Here is a 27743-nt window from a genome sequence, read left to right as displayed (position 1 = left end):
GGAGTAAAACAGCAAATGACACTGTTGCACATAGTTTTCCTGTTCAATTTTAAAACTTGCCCCCCAGCCCCGACCCAGCCCAGACTCCTTTTCTTAAACGGAGGATTTTCAATGTTTTAGTTTATTACATAAAGTTAAACATGAAAACTTTTGTATGTTTCCCCGTCCTTTGTGCACTTTTTCAAGTGGATCTCAGCTGTGCTGTCTTAACTCTCGGTCCCTTAGGATGAAGGAGACAGCAGATGGGGTTAGGGCAGAGGGCTGATGCTTCTGACAGCAAACGGCCTGGTTGTTGAGTTGAAGCCGTGAGCGTCAGGAAGCTCCTTCTCCCCAGAGACTCAACTAACCACTGAAGAAAGTTGAAAATGAGCCCTTTGAGAAACGCTATTAAAAGTAGTAAAAAATTGCAATTGTGCAGATGATGTGCTGCTGTGTGGTTATTCGGATGCTAATGAGTTTGACATTAGGGAACTCAAAGGGTTTACAGCTACTCCCTTATGTGATTTAGTTCTTTATTGGCAATCTTTTCAAAAATAAATGAAAAATATATTCCTAATAAATACATAACATGATAGGATTTTATACAAAAAACTTCTGAGTTTTAGGCTTTAGAAAGAGCTTTGTTCACCGTTATAGCTTTTCTCAGAGAGCTTTTGTTTTAGATTAGTGTGTTTTGAACACAGAAGAAGAGGCAGGTAGAAAGCTTTAAGACAACTTTTGGTTTTTTTCATGGATGTTGAAATAGAATAACAAGGAAAGAAACCTTTGAGGACAAACAACATCTTTTCCCAGAAACATATTGGCTAGAAAACTGCTTTAGAAATCTTTTTGGTATTGGACAGTTTTGCTCTGGCTTTTCTGCCTTCTTTATCATCTTGTCCCTGTTGTCTGTTTCGCTATTTGATAAAAGCGTATTTATTTTAATTAAACATTATTGATGGGATGCAACTAATACTCTATCTATTGGGACTCTAGCAGAAATTAGTCACTCAATAAACTCTAGCTTCCCTGAGAATTTGTTTAGAATGAGCCTTTCTTATTTCAGAAAAATAGCATTACATATTTTAATGACAAAACTTCATCTTTAAATTAATAGTTAAAGTTTCACTTTTGACTTCCAAAAGTTCAGCTGCAAACTTTGTCATAATTGGAATACATTGAACAAATAGGTCTATATTACTAAATACACTGGATACTATTTGAAAAGGACTTCCAAATTTGAAAATAATAGTAAAATTTTTGTTTTCATCACTAGTGGCAAGAATGATGCTAAAATAAAGCCTGCCCATAACAACTGCTCACAGACAAGTTTTCCCAGGTTGAATACACCTACAACGTATAAGTGTTAGAAGGGTTTGGGTATTCGTTATTTCTGAATACATGTCCCTCAATAGCGTACACTTAGATATAAACTGCTGCAGCTCTTCTTCTCTCACTGTTACTGTTGATTTAGTAGGAATTTCCTCACAGAAAGGAATAAAAATTGAGCATGGAGAAATATCAAGGATTTACTTCAGTTATGGTGAGAACACCATCAGTCTGTCAAGCATTAAACTCTGATATTCAAAATAAGAAAAAAATAAAACTGGGGGGTTTTCTGCCATTATTAAAATATTTTATAATGCTTCTCATTTATATCACATCATGTACTGAACTGTCCAACTCAGTCAAAGGGGTTCTAATGCAGTAAAAATATTTGACTAAGGATTGCTACATATAGAAACTGTGGATTTTTGTCTGTACAAGACATAAAACTTCTTAAAGCAGATCTATTTTATGGTCTGTTAGAAAGAACAATAACAGTATAAAGAAAGTATCATAATACAAGAAAAATTGTTAATGTTTCTGCCTTTCAGAAATGTCATTGATGTCTCTGTGCCACGTTTTTTAAAAACTCCAAAAGAAAACAGTGCACCTGGATTATATGTCCGTTTGATTTAAAGAATGTCCTATTTCACCTAAGTTTCATTTAGTATAGCTGGTTTTTAGGGTTTTTTTGTTGTTTTCTTTTTCAGAGAATGAATTTCAGGATTATCTGTTAAATCAGGCAAGGCATCTTGTGCTGAGTGACGAATTTGGTCCTTTGGAAACTGCACATACTGTCACCCAGAAACACACAAAGGTGGGATAGTTTATCTGTGAAAATTATTTTGAGTCAAAATCCGTCTCTGTATTAGTACTAGAATACTATGTGCTTTCATGTGTAGCATCTTATGCACTAGGACTGCTTTTCTCGCATAGGAACTGCTGTTTTAATAACAGAGACTTCAAGTGGTATGACAATATTGAACAACTGGAAAAGATAAAATCTTTGTAAATACCTAGGAATTCCATTTTTTAAATTTCAGAAGCACATTCTGCTAGCATTTTGTTCTGACAGGAATACAATTGTCTTTGAATCTATATAACTCCAGGAATGAGAATGTATTTCATAACGCACCGATTAAACTTAATCTGTGAGAAATACCTTATTTGTGATTTTTTTAATTAATGCTTATTGAAGGTTTTTTAACTATATAGCAATTGGATGGGGTAAAAAATTCTGAATTTGTGAAAGATCTCAAGGTGTCAAAGCAATATTTTCTTTCTGATTATTAACACTTTCTTTCTTCTAAAAAAATATTTTTAGGACATAGTAGCCCAGAAAGTAGTGGCAGGATATTAAAGTACACAAGAAATAAAAATCCAATAAAAAGCCTCCAGAAAGTAGGATCACACATCAGATTGTGTTGAGCTGCATTTCGTCGTGGTAGACCATATAATTTTTCTCTAAATTTAAAAAGCTAGCAGTTGCCCCTTAATTTCATAAAGCTGTGACTCTGCCCTCTAAAGCCTTGATAAAGCAGACTAATAGAAATACTTGGCACACATTGGTTACCTAAGGGAATAATAGAACTATTTGCTGTGGTCGTTTGGCAAAAGGACATAAACATATGGCTTTGGTTTATATTCAGCACTGCCAGTTGTGCAAAGTTGCATGTGGATGAAGTATACAACAGCAGTGACAACTCAGAAATCAGAAGTGAGAATCAAAATAAATCATCCTCATTACAAAGCTATCCAAGCTTGCCTCTGATTTAAGGTTTATTTCATTGCTGCATATTTTCAAGTGGTGACTTCCATATAAAAAACAATTATGTCTCAAAAATCGGTATATCATTCAGTCACACTATAAAATGCCAAATTGTTCATGATTTATATGTGTTACAAACACGTTTTAAATTTTGCATTCTGTTGATATACTTACTTATTTTAATTCCTGAGAGATGTACATATCTGAACCAATTATCTCCATGTTATTCAACTTTCTACTAGGGAAATCAGGAATAACATTGTGCAAAATAAATAAAAAGTGGTTTTTCTTAAAAAAAAAGAAAGATGATTCCTTGATTAAGAACAATCAAGACCACAGAATGAAAAATTAAAAATAGTAGAGAAAAGCCATTATTTTTTTTCAGATCTCTGAAAATCAGTTACGGTTTGTCCTAGAGAAGTTGTTCACCAATTTTCATTTTGAAAATCAGATGTAAGGTTTAGTTGGGAAATTACGACAAAATGGCAACTTTTATACTCCTTACCTAAAACCTAGGTAAGGTGATTTCTTTTCGCCTAGCTAGTTATGCAAAAGGAAACAGAGCGCTACTCCAGCAGCGTGAAACCCGCTCTGTGGAAGTTATGCTCCTAAAAAGATTACAATAGAAATTAGAAACTTCATAGCTATCACTTTAGCTCTTTCCAGGATGTGCATTTCACTTTTACCTAAGTCAGCAGCACTGTCTTCCCCAAGTCAGAGGTTATTTCACAGAAATATTCTATAAAACAGTCTTAACAATGTAGTAATATCAATTTAGGTTCTGAAATTCAAAATTTAAACAAGTGGACTGAAATTCTTGCTATTATTATTATCATTTATTGCACATGCCCTATTTTCAGCTGCTAGTCATATTCTTGGATCCCATCATAATATCAGTACACGCACATGTGCACAGATAGACTCCAGGCACACAAAAAAACAATCACAGAGCCAAATCCTGATTCTTTCACGCAGGGAAGTATTTCCAGGTGCTGCTCTCGAGTCCGCTGACTGCAGTGGGATGGTACAAAAAGAAGAAGTAACATTTTGTTACTGCAGCCAGGAACACTGAAATAGTTTGCTCAGAAAGTGTGATTGCTGCTATTCTACCAGTAAATTCATCTGGAGAAACTGGAATCCCCTGCAGCAGTCACACAGCAAGTTACTACACTTTTAGCCAAGCAGAATTTTGGCATCGTCGGTGACTCCAGTCACTTTTTTGACTTACTCTTAAGTCTCAACCAATATTGAAGGAAAGGTGAAGAGAGAATCAAGCTGAAATTCATCAAGTCAGACAGAAAGTATTCATAAACTTTGGGAGATTTGTTGGAATATGCTTTCAGAAAATAATTCAACATCCTCAGTAAATTTCCAAATCGCAGAGACAGGACATAACTGAAGCAATTCTAAGGCAGGTATTTATTTCTTAGCCTGCCTAATGATTTGGGACTGCGTTGCTCCTACTGTGTTTCTGACTGTGTAACTCCTGCTAATTCCTTTTGAGTCCATTAGCTAGCTTCAACCAATTTTGAAAGGAAAATGTTTACATGTGTTAAAAAGCCATCAAATCAGAGAATTTAGGTATAAGGCAAAATGATAAAGTGGATTTAATTCCACTATCCATTTGTTATTTTTGTAAAGCTTGCCTTTAAAAAATATAGGACTATAACTCTCAATAAGATTTTTCTGGCAAGCACTTACATATAACCCTGATGGGTCTGATAGCTAAAAAAATTAGTAGTGAGGATTTTGTACAGTCATGACTATTCTACTTATCCCTAATATCTTCTTGTCTGAACACAACATCTGAACTGGGAGAGAGGGCTGATGTGAAACACCTTCCAGAATCCAGTCCACAACAGTAACAAGATATGTCTCTCAAATTAACACCTTGATAACAATCACCTCTAAAAACTTCGGTGTTTTCTCACTTAGAGTTTAATTCTTTTGTTGTTCTGTGGATGATCTAAAAGTTTGAATATTTCTTGCTGACCATCTGTGGTTGTAATTTCATGTGAAACAAGCACTCTGTAGATAAAAATCAGAAGTGAGAAACTTTGTTTGCTTTTTGTCAGCATCAGGAAGTCTCTAAAAGACTTATCAAAAGCCAGAGATATTACATTTAAATTTTCAGCAAAAGAGGTCTTTTTGGTGACAAAGATTTCACAGTTTTACTGGGTTACATCTGCATAATTTTCAGGTGAATGTATGGGACTTTTTGTAAGTTACGATGTTTATTACACCACACAGACATGATGATTATTTTAATATGTGGTATGCACCAGGATAAATAATCCTATATATTGTAGGTTTGAGTTGATTAAAACTCTCTCATAGTTTCAAATTATTGCAAGGATAGAAAATCAATAGAAAAATCCCCTGCATTGATTTTATTGTTAGTTTTCACTCATTGTGCAGTTTTTAAATATTCATCACAATGCAATATGCTATTTAGACCAAAGTAACTGCTGCTTAGTAGAAGCAGTGAACACTTTTTGTTTCATAATTAAAAGAGCAGCACTGTGATTGGTGTGGTATTTATTATGAAATGATGACAAAGGAGTACCAGTGGTTTTAATAGTTTTAGCTTACAGGAGCTGTTGTTAATTTTGTCTGTAGAGTTGCAGGTGAAATAATGCACAGTGGATAAATAGTCTATATTGGTTTAACTGAACATAATATATAGTGTGTTCTGGAGTTGTTTGTCTCAATAGACTATAGTAATCAAAAGTAATGAACCTATTATGTGCAGGACCTTGGAGAGCATAGAATGGCAGTAAAAGTGTGGCACATAAAAGGTTTATTAAAGGAAATTAAAGTCCATCATTGCCACACCTGCTCCCCTATTATAAGTCTATGGCAGGTCAGTGCCTTCAATCACAACTCAGCATCAGAGAACAGAGCCATGTTTCCCATTACCATTGCAGTCACATTGCAAAAACTCGTTCTCCAGGTTTTAAGGATAGTAACAAGTAAAGGCTGCCATCAGCCCCACTACGTAAACACAAGCCACTTATGTTCCTTCCCTGCCAATAATCAACATCAGATGTAAATCTAAGCAGAAAAAAAGATATCATTGTCTGGCTTTGAGGTGCATTTCGATCAATTTGTACTTTCATTTCAGATATTGCTAACCTGTGTTCTAAGCTTACTCAAGTACATGAATACCATTTTCAAATGCTTGTGTTCTTTCATGTAGATAGATATTTTGATTCCAGCAACCCTATAAATGTGTAATCATATGTAACAACACACAGAAAAAAACCACAGGAAATTAGAGAAATGCTTTTTCTCACCTAGAAAGGCTGACGTCACTCTTTTTTAATCTCAGGTCAATTTTGTCATATTCTTCAATGTTTCTTCAGATAAGACCTTCAAAACATCTCAGTTATGTGAGTCATACAAAGCTAAAAATAAAGTATCTTCAGATCTTCAAACTATAAATAGCATAAAGCACAAACAGAGCTTCTTGTATCTTCTCTCAGTGGGGCAAACCAGTTCTGCTGATCCTCAGAGAGGAAGAGTAAAATAACAGACATGATCTTCTGTTAACATTTTTTTTTATCTTATGACCTTTTGCAGAAAAGATGTCAGGCATAGGCAACTTCTGGTATCCACAGAATGCATCTATCTATTGCCCAACATAGTTATATAAATTAGATGCTGGTGTTTGCATTTTTTCCTGCATATTGCTCTGCAGAAGCACATGGGAGTTGCTTTGTCTACAGTATGTTTGATCACCACCATTTTACAAAGAGGGAAACTGAGATTCATCACAAAGATAGATAGTAAGAAACTACCAGAGACTGAAGAAGAATTCCAGACTTCCTGGTATTCTATCTAGACACAAATTCCTCATGAGGAAGTCTTCCTTACATAAAAATTAAGAGTTACTTTTAGAAAGAAGAGGAGGAAATGGACATGGTAAAAATTACACTGTAGTACAAATTTGTATGTGACTGCTGCTCTCTACACCAGAACATGAAATCTTAATCCCTTTGAATTTCAGGGGTGTATAATAAAATCCATGGATTGAAAACCTGCCCCTATAATTACAGGTCTGGGAGAGATCCAAGACCAGAATGTGCGTATTTCCAGTCCTTGTTTAGATGTAGCCAGAAGTGTTATGAGGACAGCTGATCTTGAAAAGTCTCTTTTATTTCGGTTCGAAATCTTATGGCAACAGCTGACTTTTTGGGGGGTTGGATTTTTTGATTATTTGCTGGTTTCAGGTTTGCTTTTTTTTTAGTGTGAAAAATAAACCTGGACACTATATTGTCCCCAAAAAAATCATACAAATCTGTAACTGTCTCTTTGACCAAAACTTCCTTAAGAAGTGGGTGATTAAGTGGTGAAGTATTTCAAAGCTGTACATATGTAATTATGCACATTCAGGTAAGACGGTTTCATGTTTTAAGGATGAAGTTGATTCCAACGCAGCTATTAAGATATGCTTCAATTAGAACAATAACGCAGAATGCCTGTAGGCACTGTGGCTCTCTGGGCCTTTTTCTTCCAGGAGGTGAATGCTGAAAGCAGCATTCATAGAGTACTGCTGTTTCTAACCTTATGCCTTCAGCTAACACCTGTAGACCTCGTCATTAAACCTTACAGAGTCACTCATAACCATCACTTTACTAAACAAATCTGTATCATTAAAAGTATCTCCTAGGTATTTATTAGATATTCACAGATGGCTTTTTATCTCTTTGACAAGATTAATAAGGCATGATTATTCTTCTTTCTATTACTGTCTAGCCTTTGGAAATGTGAAAAAAATGCAAACATTGGAGACCTTTTTTTATTTTTGTCTCAATGGCAAGAGGAATGAATTAAAGACTTTGTGTTAATATTACAGATGGATGCAGATGGGGAAAATAAAAAGCTGCGCACACGCTCAAAAGGAACCAAGGGTGAGTTAGCAAGCACATTCCATGACCCTGTGCCCAGCACACCATGAAATATCATAGTTCCTGTGCACAGTCCCTAATGTGCAGTAAGAGAGTGTGTAGCTTCCTTAGGGCTGCTTTTTTAATCAAGGCAGGACACAGACTGCTGGCATTAAAAGGCATGATGTTATTAGCTATGGTTTAAAGAAAAGCAGAAAAAACCCTACTGTATGCTATTTTCTTTGAGCTGTTTCTCAAACAAAATAAGGGTTATGCTTTTTATTATGCAAACAAAGATTTTCCATAGGGAGTAGAACTAGACAATATGGAATGACTGCTTTCAAAATAATGTATAAAACTTTATTTCAGCCAACTAAATGTTTTTCCATATATTGCCATTAATTATCTGTAAATTAGCTTCTTAAATGGTCCAGAAGTAAATTTGCTTTAATCAGAAGCTGCAGGTGTATGTTGCAGAGGAGAACTCTGTTCCTTTTTTAAGCACTGGTGTTTGTGTTTTACTTTGAAAAGTTATGACATAGTTGTATTTCCCATCTATTCCTCTCTTTTTGTAAGGAACAGATGGAAATGCAGTACTGAGAGATAAATAGGCCCTTAATGATCTCAACATCTGGAAAACATGACTGAGTAGCAATACAGCCCTTCCAGGAAAATATCTTTTTATTTTAATTCATAACACTTTTTGTGACTCTTGATAATAAACGAAGAAAGGAGATACTTAAAAATAAATGTCAGAGTTTTGCCTGCCCTGTTAATATTTTTGTTTATGGCTATTTTCAGAGGTGCAAAGCACCTGTTCCTCACTTTGATTTTAATGTCAACCATACACTCTCAGGGTTGTGTAAAACAGACTAATTGGACTCATTTTCACAACTCAGTAGTTCTGGATTGTTAATATCATGTTTCAGCTTCAAGCTGTGGTCAGAATGAAAAACTAAACTCTGGTTTGGCTTAGTTCTCTAGTTTCAAATTAACACAGGGGTTAAAAGTTGTGGACTTCACATAGGAAAAGACAGAAGTAGGGGTTGAGAGTGCCACAAACCACCCGCAGATAAGGGGATAAATACAGACAAGCTTTTCTTAAAAAAAATAAGTGTTGTCATACTAAAACTTTGATGCATCCCTCAGTAACATTCTCTGAAATTAATGGAAAATTAATATATATTTCCAGAGTACCAGAACGGAAGACTTCAATAAAGTTGTTGAGCAGGGAAGTTTTTCACAGCTCAGCAGTAGGGAGTGTCTTCTCTATTGTCAGGATTGTGAGTTAAAACAATCTGTCTGGCTTAATAGACTTTAATTGTATTTAATAGGGGATTCATACTCCTTTCACTTCAAAAGCTAGTACCACATTTTAAAAACTTATAGATTTTCTTTCTTTATCTTTTTTATACATAATCTTTAGGGATTAATATATCAGGAACATTTTCCAAGAAGTGGAAATAACAAAAGTTGCCTATGCAATATGAGTAATCATTAGAATCATAGAATGGCCTAGGCTGGAAGGGACCTTAGAGGTCATCTAGTCCAACCTTCCTGTTGTGGGCAGGGACACCACCTCTCGAGTAGACCTGGCAACACATGGGGACCGAGCGGGAATCGAACCCGTGACCTCAGTGTTGGTCCTTGTTGTCAGCACCGTGCTCAAACCACTGAGCTAACCGGCCCCCTAATCACCTGTTGGCTTTGTCGATATTCTATATATCCTTGTGTGACTAGTTATTTGTAAACACCAGCCTTCGTAATTCCCAAATTGCATTAAAATTTGGAAGATTTGTCATTCTATTTGCAGTAGAAACAAGTGCCTTCTATTCTACTTTTACTTGTTATTATTTTTCACATTGTTCCACTGAACATCATACTCCAGGTTTTATGCATCTTAAAGTAACTGTGAGAATTACATGCTCAGTTAACATTTGCCACTAGTAGCTACAATCTTGTAGTTAGCATGAAATCACCTGTGTTTTGGTAGCTACTCTTTCACAGACAGCTGCAAGGTTGCAGAAAACACAAATCTGGAAGTGTATACTAATTCATTCTTTCCTGCTTTTATTAACAGTTCAAGTGGACTCTATAGCTCAAGAGCTCAGGTAAGAACTTGGACTGTTTATTTTTTTCAGTGCAATTTTCTGATTATATTGAAAAAACCATACCAGTGATATTGCTGTAAAATAGAGAATCCAACAAATGATGAATTATGTAGCAATTTAGCATAGATCTGACAAAAGGTACTTAATGCAGATTCACTTTTCAAATATACCAAAAAAGCGCAAAATATTAACAATAACTACGCAAGCATAATCAAAAATAATGCGAAGTGGACAGGATTCTGGTATGCTTCTCTTCATCTTCAGCCTTTGCCAGAAGAGTATAGTTTCTGATCAGTCTTCAGTCTTCTTTTTCCTATAATAAGTATAATATTTCAATATCTGATCATTCTAAGATATATTAACTTTTGTAAGTTTTTGTTAGGTGGCTTTTATAGTCTCAGTAAACTACTGTAAATTCTAAATGTACTGATTGCTCATTTTTCCTCAAGTACTTGCTGAGGTTTCATATTTTATTGATGTAGCACAGGGTACTTTTCAAATTTGCATAAAGCATGGCAGTTCATTCAAAACCATAAATTGTATAAGGATATTTCAGATCACAAATAAACTAGTAAAATTTTAACATTACTACTTTAATCTTACTAATGTGTTCACCAAGTCCTAATAACTTGTCCAAGAGCTTAGGTAAAAAGTCTAGAAAGACTGGTATTTTATTTATTACCTAATCTTCGGAAAGGAATGTATACCATGAAGTTCAAGTTTTCTCTGGGACAAGTTTATTCTTCATGTCCTCCAAGGAAAATATTTACAGGTAACTGTAAATTTATAGAGTTATAAATAAAAACTACAATGGGCTACAGCTGCAATATAAACACTCTTTTGCAAAACCTCTTAAGAGTTTTTCTCAAATTACTTATTTTGCCTACTCTCACTTTTTGTCACAAGTTTCAGAGATGTTTTCTTGACCACAGTAGGCATCTGAAGTATGTGCTTGTGGGTTCATCTATCTAGAGAATAGAAACATCATCATGTGATTTATTTGATAATCAAAATCCCTTTTTTATTAAGATAGGACATGAAATATTTGGAAGAAGTTATTTGCACTGAAGACGTAAAATATTGTATGGTTTTGTTTTATAATAAAACCAAGGAAATTATAAGCTTCTTATAGATATTCCATGAACAGAAATGGAGGCTAACTTTTTGGATAAATTATTCATGGTGAGTCACTCATTCAGCTCTACTGTGAATCTCATTTTTCTGTATGGCTTCAGTTTCCTGAGATTTAATGCTTCCTCTGTGCATCCCTAATTTATGCACCAGAAGGATGCATTAATCCGAAGAGGCAGTCATCCAAAAATGAGGATGGTCCATGTGTTCCTAAGAGAAAAAGGAAAATAGAGGATGCGCAAGTTTCTGCAACATCAGGGAAGCTGTAATTGATGCATGATCAATTGCTGTAGCTTTTCACAAGGAATTTCGCTTTTCCTGTGAAATACATGCTATCTTAGGAACTACTGTGTAACAGATTAATCTCTGTCAGATGTCTGGGCTACCTGCATAAGGAAACATACATTGGTTCTAAACAGTGAGCTAAACAGCCAATGCAGTCATTGCCTGGTCCTTAACTTGGTACTTGTAATTTCTACAGAATCAAATTCCATATTGAGTATCTCTGCAATCAAGTGGCTTTACTGACATACAAGTCAGGTGATGGCCTTTTATGAATCTATGTGCTTATGAAAAACTAGAGGAAGAGAGACAGGGGCTGCCTTTTGGAAATGTAGCCTATGAACTCCATTCTTATTACTCATACCCATAGTATTGTGAAAAAAAATTGAACATTCCTCAGGAATTAAAGACTGAAATAGTCTCTTTTGTTCCCTGGGTACAGATATGGGAACCACTGTCTTTTCTGACCAAGGTTCTAAATGCTGTGTTGGCTGAGAAATTTAAATCCATGCTTAATTAATTTCCCCTTTTCCCCTGGCTTATCCTATCTGACAAAGCACTTTTGCACTCCTTATTGAGTTTCTGTTACAAAGTGCCTTGGGATACTTCTACATGAAAGGAACTACATAAGCTTACATGCTCATATTGTATTATTATTAGTTTCATAACATTGATTGGTTCTAGAGCATTTGTTAGCCTTTTCTTATTCTGCAAGTTGTGTTTCACAACAGTAGAGAATGAAATAAATGAAAAGCAAAACAAAGAGTTGCAATCACCAGTTAGATTCAATAATGCATTAAAATTTCTCTAAATACCAGAGATTGCATTCTTGCTTAATGGGATTTGATGCCTAAGAATCTGTTGATTTCAGGAAAGCCAAGATTTCACCCAAAAATCTGGCTAGTGGATTTCCTATCATCCATATTTTCCTGAGAAATAGGACAAAATAGGTAATAGGAAATAGGAAAAAGTATATTTTCAGAAAAACATTACCTTAAGGGCTAGGTTGGGGGTTTGTGGTTTGCTCTTCAGTTTCATAAAATAGCTAAAAATTCTTTTGCACTGCATTGAGTTTTCAGAGGACAGTACTTTTCTTCCAGATACTGACCACTTATCATAGAACCATAAAACCATAGAATCATGGAACCATAGAATCAGACAATGGCCTAGGTTGGAAGGGACCTTAGAGATCATCTAATCCGACCTCCCTGCCAAGCACAGGGACGCCTCTCAATCAGACCATGTTACTCAAGGCTTCATCCAACCTGGCCTTGAACACTTCCAGGGAACGGCCATCCACACCTTCTCTGGGCAATTTATTCCAGAGTCTTGCCACCCTCATACTGAAGAATCTTTTCCTAAGATCCAATCTAAACCTTTTCTCCTACAATTTAAATCCACTGCCCTTTGTCCTATCACTGGACACTCTTGTAAAAAGTCCCTCGCCAGCCTTCCTGTAGGTTCCCTTCAGGTGTTGGAAGGCAGTTATAAGGTCCCACCGGAGTCTTCTCTTCTTCTGGATGAACAATCCCAGCTCCCTCAGCCTATCCTTGCGGCAGATTTGATTCTGTCAGGGCTTTAGCTTTTCTAACTTGGTTTTTGATTTCATGAGCAATTTCCTTGTGATAATTCCAGGTTACCAGTCCTTGCTTCCATGCTTTTTGGATTCCTCTTTTGCATTTGATTTTGGCCAGGATTTCCTTGTTCATCCGTATAGGCCTCCTGGTGCTTTAGCCTGATTTCTTTTTTTTTCGTTTTTCCCCTATTAAAGTGTCAAACTTGCACTGATTTCATGTAATTATATGGCTTAAGGAATCCCAAATTTACGTATTAGTAATACTTCTGTGTTATTCATTCAGAGTTATAAGATTTATTATTTTTTACTATATCTACTGTATATGCTGTGCTGTTGAAGTATAGTGGGCTAAACTTAGTAAGTCCTTTGAAACAGAACTGTTTTTTTAATTATTCACTTCTGAACAACGTGATTTAATTTTTCATTTAGGAATGCGGTGCTGTGGTGTTTTCATTTGTAGCTAAACCACCCACAGGAAGAGTTAAACATTTTCCCATAACCTAAGCATAGCGAAACACAGTATGTGGTAGAAGTGAGAGTTGAAGCCAGGAGATCTCTGTCCCATGCATTCAGATTTCAATCTGACAATTTGGGTGTGTAACAACTTTGTTGTATCCATGTTCTGCAAGAAGCAGTGAGAAGAGTTCCTCTCTTAGATGGCTTAGACATGGACCACTGAAAAGACCTTCATCTCTGTTCGGGATTAGAATGAAAACCAAAAGGAAGTGAGGAAAATTGGTGTGATGCATTCTCATTACTGTGTTCTATTTAACAGATGGGATACAGTTCGATGAACCATCTGTAGGTTATAGAGTGGCATCTGGGTCAGACCAAGGAAGAGCAAATTGGATCAATTGAAGAATGGGATTACAAAAGCATAGATCAGTTTGGCTGAGTTCATATCTGAATAGAAGGCATACTGTTTCTGATCTGATACAGGTGAAAAAAAGTCTTTCCAGCTTCTGTCACTAAGTCATGGAGAACAGTCCTGCTTTTTGTCAGGAACAGCTAAACTTTCCCTCATTCTTTGTAATGATGAATCACATCTTCAAAAGGACCATTCCTTCAAAAGTAAAGAAAGTTACTTCTTATCTGGAACTCTTGTTCCAGGTGTTTTGAGACATTTCAGATATTCATGTAAGTTGAACTGTTCAGTTTGAGTGTATAGAGATATGACCATCTTGAATGTTCTATCAAAGAGAGAAATAATTTAGCAGAGCTGTCTGGATGTCTCCTCAATAGAAGGAGTAACAGGACACTTCACTCTTTGCCACAGTCTCTTGATTAAGAGGGTGAGAATCCTGCAGAGCAACCCTGTCATCAGTGGTACTGAAGTATTTCAGAAGGCTTATGTTACTAAAACATATTCCTCAACTTTATCCAAAATGTTTAAGAGATATGTCACTGTAAGTAACAGTATTGACAGAAAATTGAAAAGCATTTTACTAACTGAAGTGTTTATTATTTATTCTACAATTCTGAATATTTTGTCTGTTTCTTCTAAGAACTGGTAGATGTTATGTATCCTGTTAAACTCTAGTTTCAAATGGTAATGGAATGGAGATAAGGATAAGGAGTTTGGTAGATATAAGGTGATCTGATGACTCAGGAAAGGTTGACAACCTGAAAGAAAGAGGCTATGCATACCTAGCTGCATTTAGAAAGCAATGATTCATTGGTAACTTTTTCTGAGCTTCATAAAACAAGTAGGTTTTTAAGAAAAGATATGAAAAGAAAGCAGTAGTCTAGCAGATGACCTGAGAAATAAACGAAAGCGATACTTAGGTGATGGAAGAAATGGATACACAAAACAAAATCGCACAGAAAGGCTCAAAGGTGTTCCTCAGTAAGAATTGAGATTATGATTGATTTGCGTAGCTATCACTTCCACAGTAGTCTTATCCCATAGCACTGCGTAACTGAGAAAGCTGTTTATTCCTAGCTTGCATCCGGAAAAACTGCCAAGCTTGTCCTTTGGACTTGACTTCTGTTTCCATGAGAGTTGGTCATAGATTCTTATTTTCTGGAAACTGATAGGAAAAAGCACATTTGTCATAATCCCGAATAAGCATGTTTGGAGTAGAACTGAAGGGTACTCTTTCATTTCCTGGTGACTCGTTTGTATCCCACTGGCAGAGAGTATGGGACCCTCACAATCCTTAATGTGTTTTGCTGAAACAAAAATGTATCCCTGAGTCCAAACGGACTTAGTAGTAAATGCTAAACGAATATGGTCAATAGTTACATCTACTGCCAGAATATTTATCTTGATTTTATGCAAACATGTCTAAGCTTCTTAAAAAAAAAACTGGGGGAGTTAGGGGTTTTTTGTAACTGAAGATTGGGTGTTGACAGAATATATTCCTAACTTTCCTCCCCAATGTTCCCTATGATGGTAACTGGCTGGGACAGAGTTGTGCCACGTTGTCATTTGAGTATTTCTCCATTAAACATCTAGATTAGGTATTTTACCTGAGACAACGATCTGTATCATGCTGTTTCTTAACAACATTAATCTTAAGTGTACCTATTCCAAAGGTCTAGTAACAGAATGATGAGTTCAGAGTATCTACTTCTTGCTCTCTAGCTTGGAAAAGGAACGTTCTCCCTGGTCTAGTGATTGTACAAATTGAGATGGTTATGGGGCTTTAAAAATACTAGCCTTTGCCTCTTACTCCACAATTTCTGGTATAATCAAGTCTGTCATGTTGTCATGAATCATACTTTCTTAAATTCCCAATAAATCTTATTGTTTTCTTATTCTTTTCTGACAACGCTTTGAATCTTAAGGAATTTAGGCTGATGTGCTAGTCAGCACACTCCTCAAAGAACCTGTGAAAATCTAAGTTGTATGCTAAGGAAATATGGTTTTGTAACTGATGTTTAATAGAAAACTTCGAATAGTCAAGCATAAACAAACACTGAACAATGGTGCAGATTACTGTGAGGCAAAAAAAAGTAAATGTTAGTCAGAGAACTAATAAAATAACAGTTATGAAATTCACCTGTCCTTAGTATTATATCCTGTATGTCATCTATTCTCATAATAACTAATGCAACAAAATTAACATCAATTGTAATGGCAATCAGATTTATAGGGCTATCGTGTCTTAGTTCCTCCCTTGTTTCCTCCTTCATCTTTCAGTCTCCCTCTAATTAGCCATCAAATTGTGAAATCTACAGTACTGTGATTCCTCCTCTCCCTTTGCTCTGCCTCGCCTCTCTTTCATGAGCTGATAGACCTCAGGATTTCTGCCTTTTTTGTGGTCCCATATGTTTTCATACTTCCAAAACAGGTTATTCTTTCAGTACTGCTAAACCAGTAAACACAAAACGGTAAACAAGAAACAAATAAATACAGAAAAAAAATTCAAAATTCAAACATATTCCACCTCAAGTTTTCTACTTTCAAACACTCATATAAGTGCGTAAAGGCTTGCATAAAATGTTTGAAACTGGTGTATGAAGAAAATCAAAATAATCTTGCAAAGCGAAGACTTCGGGGGGACCTAATAGCTGCCTTCCAATACCCGAAGGGAACCTACAGGAAGGCTGGTGAGGGACTTTTTACAAGAGTGTCCACTGATAGCACAAGGGGAAATGGGTTTAAGTTGAAGGAGAATAGATTTAGATTGGACCTCAGGAAGAAATTCTTCAGTATGAGGCTGGCAAGACTTTAGAATAAATTGCCCAGAGATGTTGTGGCTGCCCCCTCCCTGGAGGTGTTCAAGGCCAAGTTGGACGGAGCCTTGAGTAGCCTGATCTAGTTGAGAGGCGTCCCTGCCCATGACAGGGAGGTTGGACTAGATGATCTCTAAGGTCCCTTCCAGCCTAGGCCATTCTATGATTCTATGATTATTTTTTTTTCCATTAAAATATTATTCTTTGAGTGAGATTATAAAGGATAATAAGAACCTCCACTCTTGAAAACATTGTTGTTGTTTTCAAGAAGAGAAACAATACCATATAGTTCTGGGTGACCGCAAGTAATGACTTTAGCATTTTGCAGGTAACCTTGAGGTTGACAGTTATTTTACTTAAGTTAGTGAACTGTTTTGAACAACCCCTAAGAAGACTGAAGCAAGAACTATATCTCATACTCCTTTTGAGACACCTGTGGCTTGAGTTGTTAATTATGATGAAGAATTTGCCTAATTCTCATAGATATTAAGACCTTTCTATCTATGCACTGTGACCTCTACATTTTCCTGCTGGATTTATCTAGAACAATTAGAGGTTCTATTTCATGTTCAGATCTCCATTTTAATTTTCTTCAGCTGATACTTTATGTGCATTTGCTTTATAGGTGGCTTTTATAGCTTTCTTCAATAACAAATGCATTAGATAAGTTTCTAGAATATTATAGTCCTCTTTTAACATCTACTATTTTCATTTCTAGCCAACAACTGCAGTCTCTCTTTTCTCTTTGTTGTTTTATTTGCTTATGTTTTACATTTTTTCTACTTAAAGCCTCCATTTAATATATATATATAAAAGCAATGATTAACTAATTTCAATGTATGCTTTCCTGCAGTAGTTTTACATATATATGTCAAATCTACATGGCTGTAACTGTGGCTACTAGACTGGCAGATGTTTATTTGCAGTTCTTTTCTACCTGAGAGCTTTTTGCATCTTAGAATATTCCCTGCCTTGAACTAAAACTTGTACTTTATTTAATATATTGCAGGAGTAATTGTCTTCCCCATCACAAATTCTGTATTAATCGGCATACACTAAATGTTATCATCTCAATCCTTTGAAGGAATTTAGAGTTGCATATGCCTTAATACCTTCTACTGAGTGACAGAATGAATCAGAACATCACAGCCCTAAATGATTGTTTCCTCTTATGGCAGATCTTTTCTCTGTAGATGACCATAATCCATACAGAGATTGAAATGCCAAGCAGTGACTTGTGCCCTCATATAGATCAATCATGAGGTAAATACTATGGCTGGCTGAATTGCTCTTTCTGATTGATGTTGAGAGTGGGTTCAGCCAAGCCAAAGCAAGCTGAAACAGACTGTGGATAGCCTGGAGATAGCAAGAAAAAGAGAAAAATACAGGCATGGAACCTCTGCTACAGTAAAGGGAGGTATTGGCTCCTGGCAATGAATTGTTTACAGTCCCATTGTTTGTTGTCAAAAAAAAAAAAAGCTTGTCTTCTTTATGTCTTCTCTAACCAGACCATAGTTACCAATATGCTTTTTATTTAAGCCTTTACTAGCGTTAGCAGGCTGACCACTCGTGTGCAAGGCTTTCTGGATGCAAAGGTTGTGTGCATGATTTGCAGATTTGTCTAGAAACTTAATCCATTCTAAGACAAATTCTTGGCTTGGGTCCCATAGGAATTTATTGACCTACTGAACGTGGACAGATTGAGTGAGTAAATGAAAAAGAGGCTAAGGAGGCTGGCTTTGGCCCAGATCTTGGGCATTCGTTCATATTACTGCGTTTAAGAACTTCTTGAGCTCCATGTAATAAAAATTAAGTTTCCTCTAACAAAAAAATAACTTTCCTGTTAGAAGAGGATTAAAATATACAACTGCAGCCATATAAAATTCTTGACCTATGAGCTAGTACGACACCGTGAGGAAGTCATCCTTTGTATTAATGTAGTGTTTCAATTGTATTTATATGATATAAATATGATATGATATAAATATCTTTATGATACTACAGGCTTGTAAACTGAAAACAAGAAAAAAAGAGAAGAGAATTTATATCTGTGCTGTTGTTCTCTGAGTTTCCTTTTCTGTGTGGAGAATCTTGCTAAAATAGTCTACTTGAGTTCAAAAAAAAGAAAAACAAAAAGAGATTTTGTTAAAGCCCCCAGCGTTTCATGAGGCTATTGCAGCCTGAAGTTGTTGTCCTTTAGCCTCAAGCATCACAGTGAGCTTGAGGCATGGGTAGATTTCACCATAACTGCATGCCTTTTCCCATGTTATTGCTGACTTACCGTTGCTCCAGTCTTTTTACGTGCTTCTTTTTATTTGCTCAGTCATTTCACAGTCCAGTTGTTCCTTTTGGTCAGGTGCCCTATAACATTTAGTCTACTGTCTGAAACATCTCCAAGCTCAGTACATAATGACTCAACACCATTACCCATTTCTCACCAGCCTCTTATTATGGGGGCTAATAAATCCTCTCTCATCAACACGGCTATGGCAGCTTCTTTGCTTTTCTTATATGTCTTTTTAAAATAAAATATATCTTTTAATATCATACTCCAGTCAGCTTTCACTTATGATACCATATTTTCTCAAGGTTATTACCTATCCAGTTTTGTTCCTTTTCTTCCTAGCTAAACCTTTCATTTGTGTGTATAGACAAACACTTTAACACCCTCAAGTTACTGAGCTTATTTTGCTCTATATTAGTGTTCATAAATATGAATTTCCCTTCTATCTTTCTTCCCATCTATACCTCATGTGCATTCCTTTCATCTTGGTTCAGCCTTGGACTGAACTTCTCACAACTCTGACACTTTGGAAGAGGGGCTGTTGCCTGTGTATGGCAGAAAAATTTTCTATTTGTAGAAGGCCATTTAACCCTGGAATGACTGCTACCGTCCACAGGAGAAGCCTCTGTTCTTTTCACAGATACAGCTTGTAAGCAGAGTGTATGGATTTGTAGAAATGGGTGAAATGCATTGGTTTTTTTATGTGTGATGATAAAACATTGAGATTTTCTTTAATTATCATTGGAGTAAGTATATGTTAGTTCTGAACCTCTACCATAGCCAATTCACCAAGTCTAAATGACAAGCAATCTTTTTTGACACTTCTTATTGGTTTACGTTCTTAACATTTCAATGCTTAGAAATGTTGATGGAAGGAAATGATATTTTCCTGATGAATTCTCCCAAAAACGCTTTTTTAGGAATTCCCAGCTAGAGCTATTTTTCAGATATTTTTTCATCACATAGGCTGAATCAGTAAAATACAACACACTCAGTCATGGAGTCCAAATATTATAGATTGTCTAAAAGTTACTGTGGCTCAACTTTATAAAATACAAAATATATTAATGTCTCTACCTCTGACTGCAGATTAGCAATCAGACCAAATGCATGTTTATCTTTCTGTTGGTGGTAAGAGCTCAGTGGTCCTTTCCAGGACTAGTCTGAAAACTTTAACCATAGAAACTCACATCTGAGTTCTATTAACACATGGTCTTTTTAAATATTTTTCTCACAAAACTTCACATATGTTTGAACATATTTTAATACTATTTAAAAGAATGAGAAAGAAAACTCTTTTTTTTTTTTTTCTAGTTTAACCCACTCTTAAACTGACAATGAAGTGTAGCTCATCCCTTGACTGCAATTTTCTCAGTCACACAGTCTTACTCCTTGAAGTTCTTTAGCTAGTCGGTGTGGGGTACCTAAAACTTGTAAAGCAAAAGGTTGCTTCTGGACATGTGCAATTTCCCCACACCTGACAATTTACAAATCTTTCTCATTTCTACTATTTTAGGTAGGTAGAATGGTCATTTCATTTAACTCATGCTCCAGTGTGTTCCATTATTCAGGGATAAATTCATGGACGTACAAAACATCTGTAAGCACACTTTCATATCCCATTGAGTAGAATAATGTTTGGAAATGGGAAGTACATTGCAGGATGGAGCATCAGAATACAGTGCTGTAAAAATCCTGAGAATTTATCTAGTTCATAAAGCAGGCAAGATACAAGATATTGTAAATCTTACAGATCTTTCTAGGAATGGGATTTGAAGGGTCCAGAGATGGGAAGAAGTCATTAGATCCTTCTCTGGAGGTGCCATTCTCATTGATGAAAAGACTGATCAGGAAGTCCTTACTCATTATACAAGTAATTTTCTTTATGTCCTTTGAGACACTAAGTTTATTTTTGCATCTCACACCTATACAGATTTTAGAGCAGAATGCAGTAAACAGAATTACTGTTTACTTGTACTTTTTCCAAAGACACAAACATTTTATACTCCGGTTTCCATGGCCTAAAGTCATGCAATTTACTTTTTTTTTTTTAGAAGACATCCTTCCCTTTCTTTGTATAAGATCTATGACTAATCCATATGCCTTAAAAGTAGTTTCTATCTAGTCTTCTGAATCTAGGAATTTTCTTTGTATATAGTCAGAACATGTGAATTCTTTCATACTCAGTAAGTAATATCATGGTATTGCGAGCATTACCCTAGACCTTGGATGCTGAATAGTTCATGTAGACCCTCACCTGATGCTATGCACTTTCAGTCTTTCTGTGGAGACTCCAACTTCTGGCTATGATGAGACAGCGTGTTAATACCATCCTTTCATCTATTCTTACTTTTAGAGCAGCCTGAGCTGAAAATACTGTCACTCTTACTTCCATTGGACTATAAAATTTACATAGAATCTTTGCAAACAGTCAGGGTTATTTAAAGAAACAAAACATAAATCTGACTATTTTAACCTGAAAAAAAAATAAACAATGGGGTCATAGTCACTCCTCACCTTCTTCCTCAATGACTGCAGCTCATCTGAAGTTGCTCTAATTAAAAGCACCCATCTGGGTTTTCATTTGCAGTTATTGGGCTTACTCTTTCTTTGGACTCCAACACTCTAGCTACTCTTATGAACCTCTAGGTGGTGTAAACAGTAACATTAATGTCATTTCAATGGACTGTGATCCATCCTAGGAGGAGGTCATCCCATTTTTGCATTCATTGCTAGTAATTTCTCCTGTTCATCATCAGCTTACGAGGACATCAGCACTTTTTGTGTGATTTTGGGGGATCAGATACTTTCAACTATAGCCTAAACCTTTGGAAGCCGTTGTGCTAGAGTTAGACAGAATCCTACTCATCTGTTTCTTAGAGAACAAGCAGACATAGAAGATAACTAAGGTGAGAAGATATTCAGAATTTTTGTTCCTTTTAGGTACCTCTCATTCAGTACAGTCTTACAATTCTCAGAAGAAAGTCCAACATCCACAGACATCTGTAAGCTCCTTGCTCATCTGTGAGTGGCAAGTGTCCCTGAGTCTTTCAATGTCAACTTTTCCCTCCTGTGAGGAGAAAGTAGTATTTGACTTACAGTGTCCTATGGCATCTGCAATTTTGTGAACAAAACCTGATCAAAGTCTAAAGCAGAAGACAATGTCTTTACTCACAATATGATTGGTTAGACTATCCTCTTTCTAACTATTGCTGTGAAGCTAAATGATTCTACAAATCAGAAGATGATGTCTCCTTTAGTCATAATCCAATAATCTGTTACAGGTTAGGGCTGCACCAGCCACTAAGTGCTTACTTCTATAGTTCAGTTAAGCAAGCTTTCAAAAGGAAACACAAACTAATTTAAAATTATTTTCTCCACAAACTGAAATGTTCCACTCATTATTCTTGCATAAACTCACATGAGGAGTGGTCTCCTTAAACAGCTTTAGAAAATAAATATGTCTTGATAATCAAAGACAATTTCTCTCTAGAAGCTAAGGACTGTACATGAGGTGGAGAGTTCTGTTCTTACTATTTCACGTGGCATCCATTAAAGCATTAGTAAACATTAATTGTTAGGCTGAATGTACCCTTGGTTTTACCCACTATGGCAGTTCTTAGCTCTGTTATCATGCTTTACCAACCTGCAGCCTGTTGTGAATAAGAAAAAGTCCCCAGAGATCTGTAATTCTTGCCAACAAATTAACAACAAAAAATCCTTGTGAACTACAAAGTGGTTAAAGGTCAGGTTAAAGGCTGTACAAACATGTCACTTAGATGAACCAATTACAAAAAAAAAAGATAAGCATGACAATTTTAAGCAGCAGGAAAAACTCTATGTGGTTGGAGCTGCTTATAACCTTTCTTCTGAGGCATTGCTTTATGGTGGGGCTCAAAGCACTGTTCTGCCTATGTGGTACCAGTAACTGCCCACACCATCTAAGATATATTCTTAGCAGAAATAAAGGAAAGAAAAGGACCTAGTAAATTTTTTTTTTTAAAAAAAAGAGTACGTAAGTGTGAAATATATATGAATGATTTATAGGTGTGTTTTTTGATTGCATGCAACCAGGTCTTGTATTTCTTACTCTTGGCTCACACTAAGATAACTGACGCAAGACTGTTTTTGGTAACAAGTGAGTCATTGACTAAAAAATAATAATAAAATACCCACTCTTTACAGATAGTACTAAAATGATTTATTATTCATAACATGTAAGTACAGTTATATTGGGGGAAAAAAATCCATGCATTGGCTTTGGGCTCATAACAAAAATAGCTTCTCCTGTTTTATGAGGCTCAGATTACCAAATAACCTTGACAGCCGAATCAGTGTTCCATGACAACAAGCAGACCATTGATAAATAGCAACAAAACTATTAGATGCTGAATTTATAAGATGAGTAATAGAGAAACTAAATTATAGGTTTACCATTTGACAAACTACAGCTTGACAAATCTGTGCTAACATACATGTGAGTGTATGTGTGAATGCACATAAGCAAAAGAGAGAAATAGAAACTTTTCAAGACAAAGGTGAAATCAGCATGCCATGTATATTACAAGGCCTTAAATATATTATTTTCATAGTGGCTAAATTCCCAGTGTCCATTATTGAATACTTAACAAAACATGTGTAAGTACTTGAAAAAGCTATTTACTTGTGAAGTTGTTTTTCTGTTTTTATTTTAATGTTTTACTTTTAAGAACTATAAAGTAGAAAAGTATGTGAATTTCTGGTACGTTGTAGATCTTTGAACCAGCTTCTGTAAATGAATGGGTTCCATTTAAAACTTAAGACCAGTATAAACAGTCACCAGCAAAAGCAAGAGTATTTTCTGCTCGTATTGCAAAATCTCTCCCTGGCCTATGGAGAGCAATTTGCACTTCGTAGGAAAGAATCGGCAACTCGGTTTTGTCACCTTCCTGTAGTCAGAGTGGAAGGTGTCAGGAATGATTTTACTTGACGTAGAATACCATATATTCATTTATTGTAAAATGGTGGAAACTATAGAGAAAATCTGTGTGAGTGACGGCTAGTGTACAGAAAAAAAAGGCACAGTAAGGACAAGCTAATGCATTAGTCTTTCACAGAGGAGAAACTTTCTAACATGAACCAACATGCTTCCAGACAGATTTGTGGACCTCCTGTCCTGACATTGATGCAGCAGCTTTTAGTTTACTGTTGTAAACTGTGGTGGTCAGAGTCAAGTGGGATTCTTGTGCTCTCATTTCTCAGAGCAAATCTGCAGGAGGCAGGTGGCAGCACTACCCCTGCGTGGTTTTGACTATGGTCTGCTAACGCATGAGTTTGACTGTCTTTCACAGGTGTGGTGAAAACCCAATATATTTAATATCTGTTATGTCAGCCCACAGTAGTGGGCATATAATTTTATGTTACTAGGAAAGTATTGTATTCAGAGAGCAAGAATACAGCAATCAACTTACTGGATTACTATGTTTTCTCTTGACTGGAAGATAAACAATAGTCGGACACATCACAGAATTAAAGCTGAAGAACTAGAGGTTCTGTTATCTGTATTGCTCAGGAGATACATAGATGCATACTACATGACCTAATTGGATCTTCTGTTCTAAAAATCTGTTAATTATACTTGTGTAAGAAACAGCTGTAGCTTCACCAAAGGGGAATTAAATAGTGGAAGTTCATTTTATTCTAAACACTCTCATGGTAGCTACTGGAGGTAAACTTGAATCTTGGCAAATAAATGAGAAAGATCAAAAGAAAATCTAGTGAAGGTTTTAACTGATAAAAACAATTGTGTGTGAAGAGTTTTCAAACATTTGTCATTTATTTAATTTTCATGAAACAGCATGAGTGGAATGAATTATCATTCACAAAAATAAATTAAAAAACTCTTGCTTGTATTTTCTTCAAAATAAATTACATATATTTGTCCACAATACATCTGTGGTGCTTATGTGCACCATTTCCAAGGGGATGCTTATACCATTGTGATTTTGACCGTTAATATGATATTCATGTTATCTTCCATTCATAAATGGAGAAGCTATGATACATTTAATTACAGCAGATGACTAGCATCGACTATTCCTGGTGCCCACAGAATTTTAGCTTTCAGAAGATCAAGAATATCCACTGTGTTTAAGACGTATATGGTAGAATTTTAACATTCCCTCTAAAATGCAGATCTTCGTACTTCCATGTTTGCAAGGATAGATTGCCAAAGAGGTGCTTAGCCAAAAATGGGTTTGAGTTTGTTTTTTTTAACAAAAAGCTGAAGTTAGTAATATGCTTTCATCCAAAACAATCAGAATCCAAGCCAATTTAGTGCACATAAGATACCTAGGAAGGATTAATTTATGCTGTTGAGCTTGTAATGTGTAACCAATAGGAGTTCTCTGCATACATGGATTTTTTGCAAATCTTTCAGCTAAGTCAGTGAGCCAAATGCAAAATCCAACACCTGAGGCCATCATGTAGATTTGTAATGCACCCCGGGGGTGCCTAAGGTCGAGAAACCATTGAGTGGATTACACAGATTCGTATATGTAGTTTTTTCATCTCTGACAGATATAACATGAGCACTATTATTCATACTACATAGATGTCTTAAAATACTGTGTGTATTGCACTGTGAACAATGAAAACATGCCAAATCACTTACACAAAACATTATTAAAGAAAGAGGGTTGAAGGTTCAGGCCTCTTCAGTGAGGTATCACATGATGTAGCATCTAGATGCCATAGAGATCAGCTGCATGGCAGCAAAGGCTTTGCTAAATAACTGTAGCAGCAAATTAATATGCAGATCAATATGTGAATCTTATAGGAGCTGAAAGAAATATATAAAATCTGCTAAAAATCTTACTCTTTAAAATACTGCCTAGTCTTCCCATGTCAGTCATATGAAATTTACCATCTACATGGAGTAAGACCCTTCTCAAGGAGTGGCTCACCCTGTTTATCAGATACGTCTAGTTTAAATTGGGATGAATTACACTCTGGAGGAGCCTTTTTCCAGAGCCTATGCAGAGATCTGAGAAGCACTTTAACTAGACATTTATGGCTGGAGTTAATGAAACGAAACCAATGCTTCGGACTGAGATTGAAAGAAGTACTTAATTGCAAAAGGTTCTGAAAGCCCAATGTGCTTCACCCAAGCTTTATGTTGTTGAACTAAAGGTGTGTGATTACAAAGCCAGACTAAATTTTTTTTTGTCCTTTCCTGAGTGTATTTATTTTACTGCAGAGAAGGTCTTAGATTAGTATATGTTTACTTAGGATTAAGGGTGTTGGGTAATGGGATTTTTCATTTTGTCTTTATCCTCATTCCCCTTCCCCCAAACAGATTTTGGCAGCAATGAAAATAAATGGGACTTGCCTGTGCCCTGAACTTTGAGTTCATGAGCTAAAATTATCCACTGAACACAACTTGCTGAAACTGCAAGTGAATTAACATTTTGTCAGTCCTCACTTTTACACTTAGAATTAAATTAGAGGATTGTGCTGTTTTTTAACATTTTACTCCTCACTTTTTTCCCTATCTTTGGTGATTGTTCATTGTAGTGCCTACAAGTGTTCCATGGCTAAGAAGAGAAAAGCCGAAGAACAGACATCAGGCATACCTGTCAACAAAAGGAAATCCCTGTTAATGAAACCCCGCCACTACAACCCCAGCTTGGAATGCAAAGAAGAAAATGAAGACAGGGCAGATTTACAGGAAGAGATCAGTGTCCTCGAAAGCAGCTCAGCTTCAGGTAGTTGTGCAGTGTGGCTCTGCTTGAACCTGAATTCCACAGGAAAAGAGATATGAGACAGTGATATTGAAAAGGATGCAGAATGTGACTCCTAACAGAGTTGGGATGGTTCATTTCTGTTGAGGTTTAACCATCGTACTTCCAATTATTATGTACAATAACTCCTCCTGGGGTCTAGCAAATGCTTTATAGGTCACACAGACAACTACTGCACCAGGTCAGATACGGAGCATCATCTGCTTCTCCCCTAGCTCTGTCAAAGAACAAGGTTAAACCCACTACTGAGAAAAACACATTTATGAAGAACAGATTTTCACTGGAATATATAGAGCTCTTAGAGAGAAAAAAAATGCTTAGCAAAACATTGTTGACTTTAGCACTTAGCAAAGCAATTTCATGCATGTGACTGCTACGTGTGTTCTGTTTTACACAATTATTAGAGTCAGCAGTTTTATACTTGTTATTCCAACTCTGCTAAGCCAAACATGACCAACAATTTATACAAACTTCTACAAAGTGTGTTCTGGAAAATATGGAAGAGGATGGAGAGACAGAAAGTTGTAGCTACAGTATGTCTTTATCACTCTTTCTAATATATGTTTATATATAATCAAGATAAACAAAAATATCAAACTAAATTGACGGTCACATATTGAAGAACTCTTGTGCAAATTGTTAATTAGGCAAGTAGAGAAGTTATCAGTGGAATAGATTCTGTATGTTTTTAAAAGGGAGAAGTCATCAGTAGATAGCAAGTAGTAATCATAGATAATACAAAACCAGAATGAATTTTTATTCCATTCTGTTGCTGGTCACTATGGGAGTTTAGAGATAATTAAGTTTCCATTCAGTTTCTTCTTATCAAACATTTTGGAAATTCAGGGTACTAAATAATCTCATCTAGGCTCCCTTCCCCACAAAAGGTTGGACAAAATGATCTTTTGAGATCCCTTCCAATCTGGACTCTTGTA

The 27743-nt window shown here is 35.9% G+C and overlaps 1 protein-coding gene across 1 annotated transcript in view; it reads left to right on the top strand.

Moving 5' to 3' along the window:
* Positions 1-2015: 2015 nt before the first annotated feature.
* The window catches only part of ST18 (suppression of tumorigenicity 18, zinc finger), a gene marked incomplete at its 5' end in the record, with an annotated part of 72510 nt that continues 46782 nt past the window's right edge, over positions 2016-27743 (top strand). Inside the window, 4 exons of the mRNA XM_009866318.1 lie at positions 2016-2122; positions 7932-7986; positions 10043-10073; positions 26582-26772. Of these exons, the coding sequence (XP_009864620.1) occupies positions 2016-2122; positions 7932-7986; positions 10043-10073; positions 26582-26772 (384 nt within the window). The remainder of the gene's footprint in view (positions 2123-7931; positions 7987-10042; positions 10074-26581; positions 26773-27743) is intronic.

The sequence above is a fragment of the Apaloderma vittatum genome, unplaced genomic scaffold (assembly GCF_000703405.1).
Source record: "Apaloderma vittatum isolate BGI_N311 unplaced genomic scaffold, ASM70340v1 scaffold18933, whole genome shotgun sequence".
Lineage (NCBI taxonomy): Eukaryota > Metazoa > Chordata > Aves > Trogoniformes > Trogonidae > Apaloderma > Apaloderma vittatum.
Note: the sequence above shows the minus strand (reverse complement) of the source record. Positions and strands in the feature narration are given on the sequence as shown.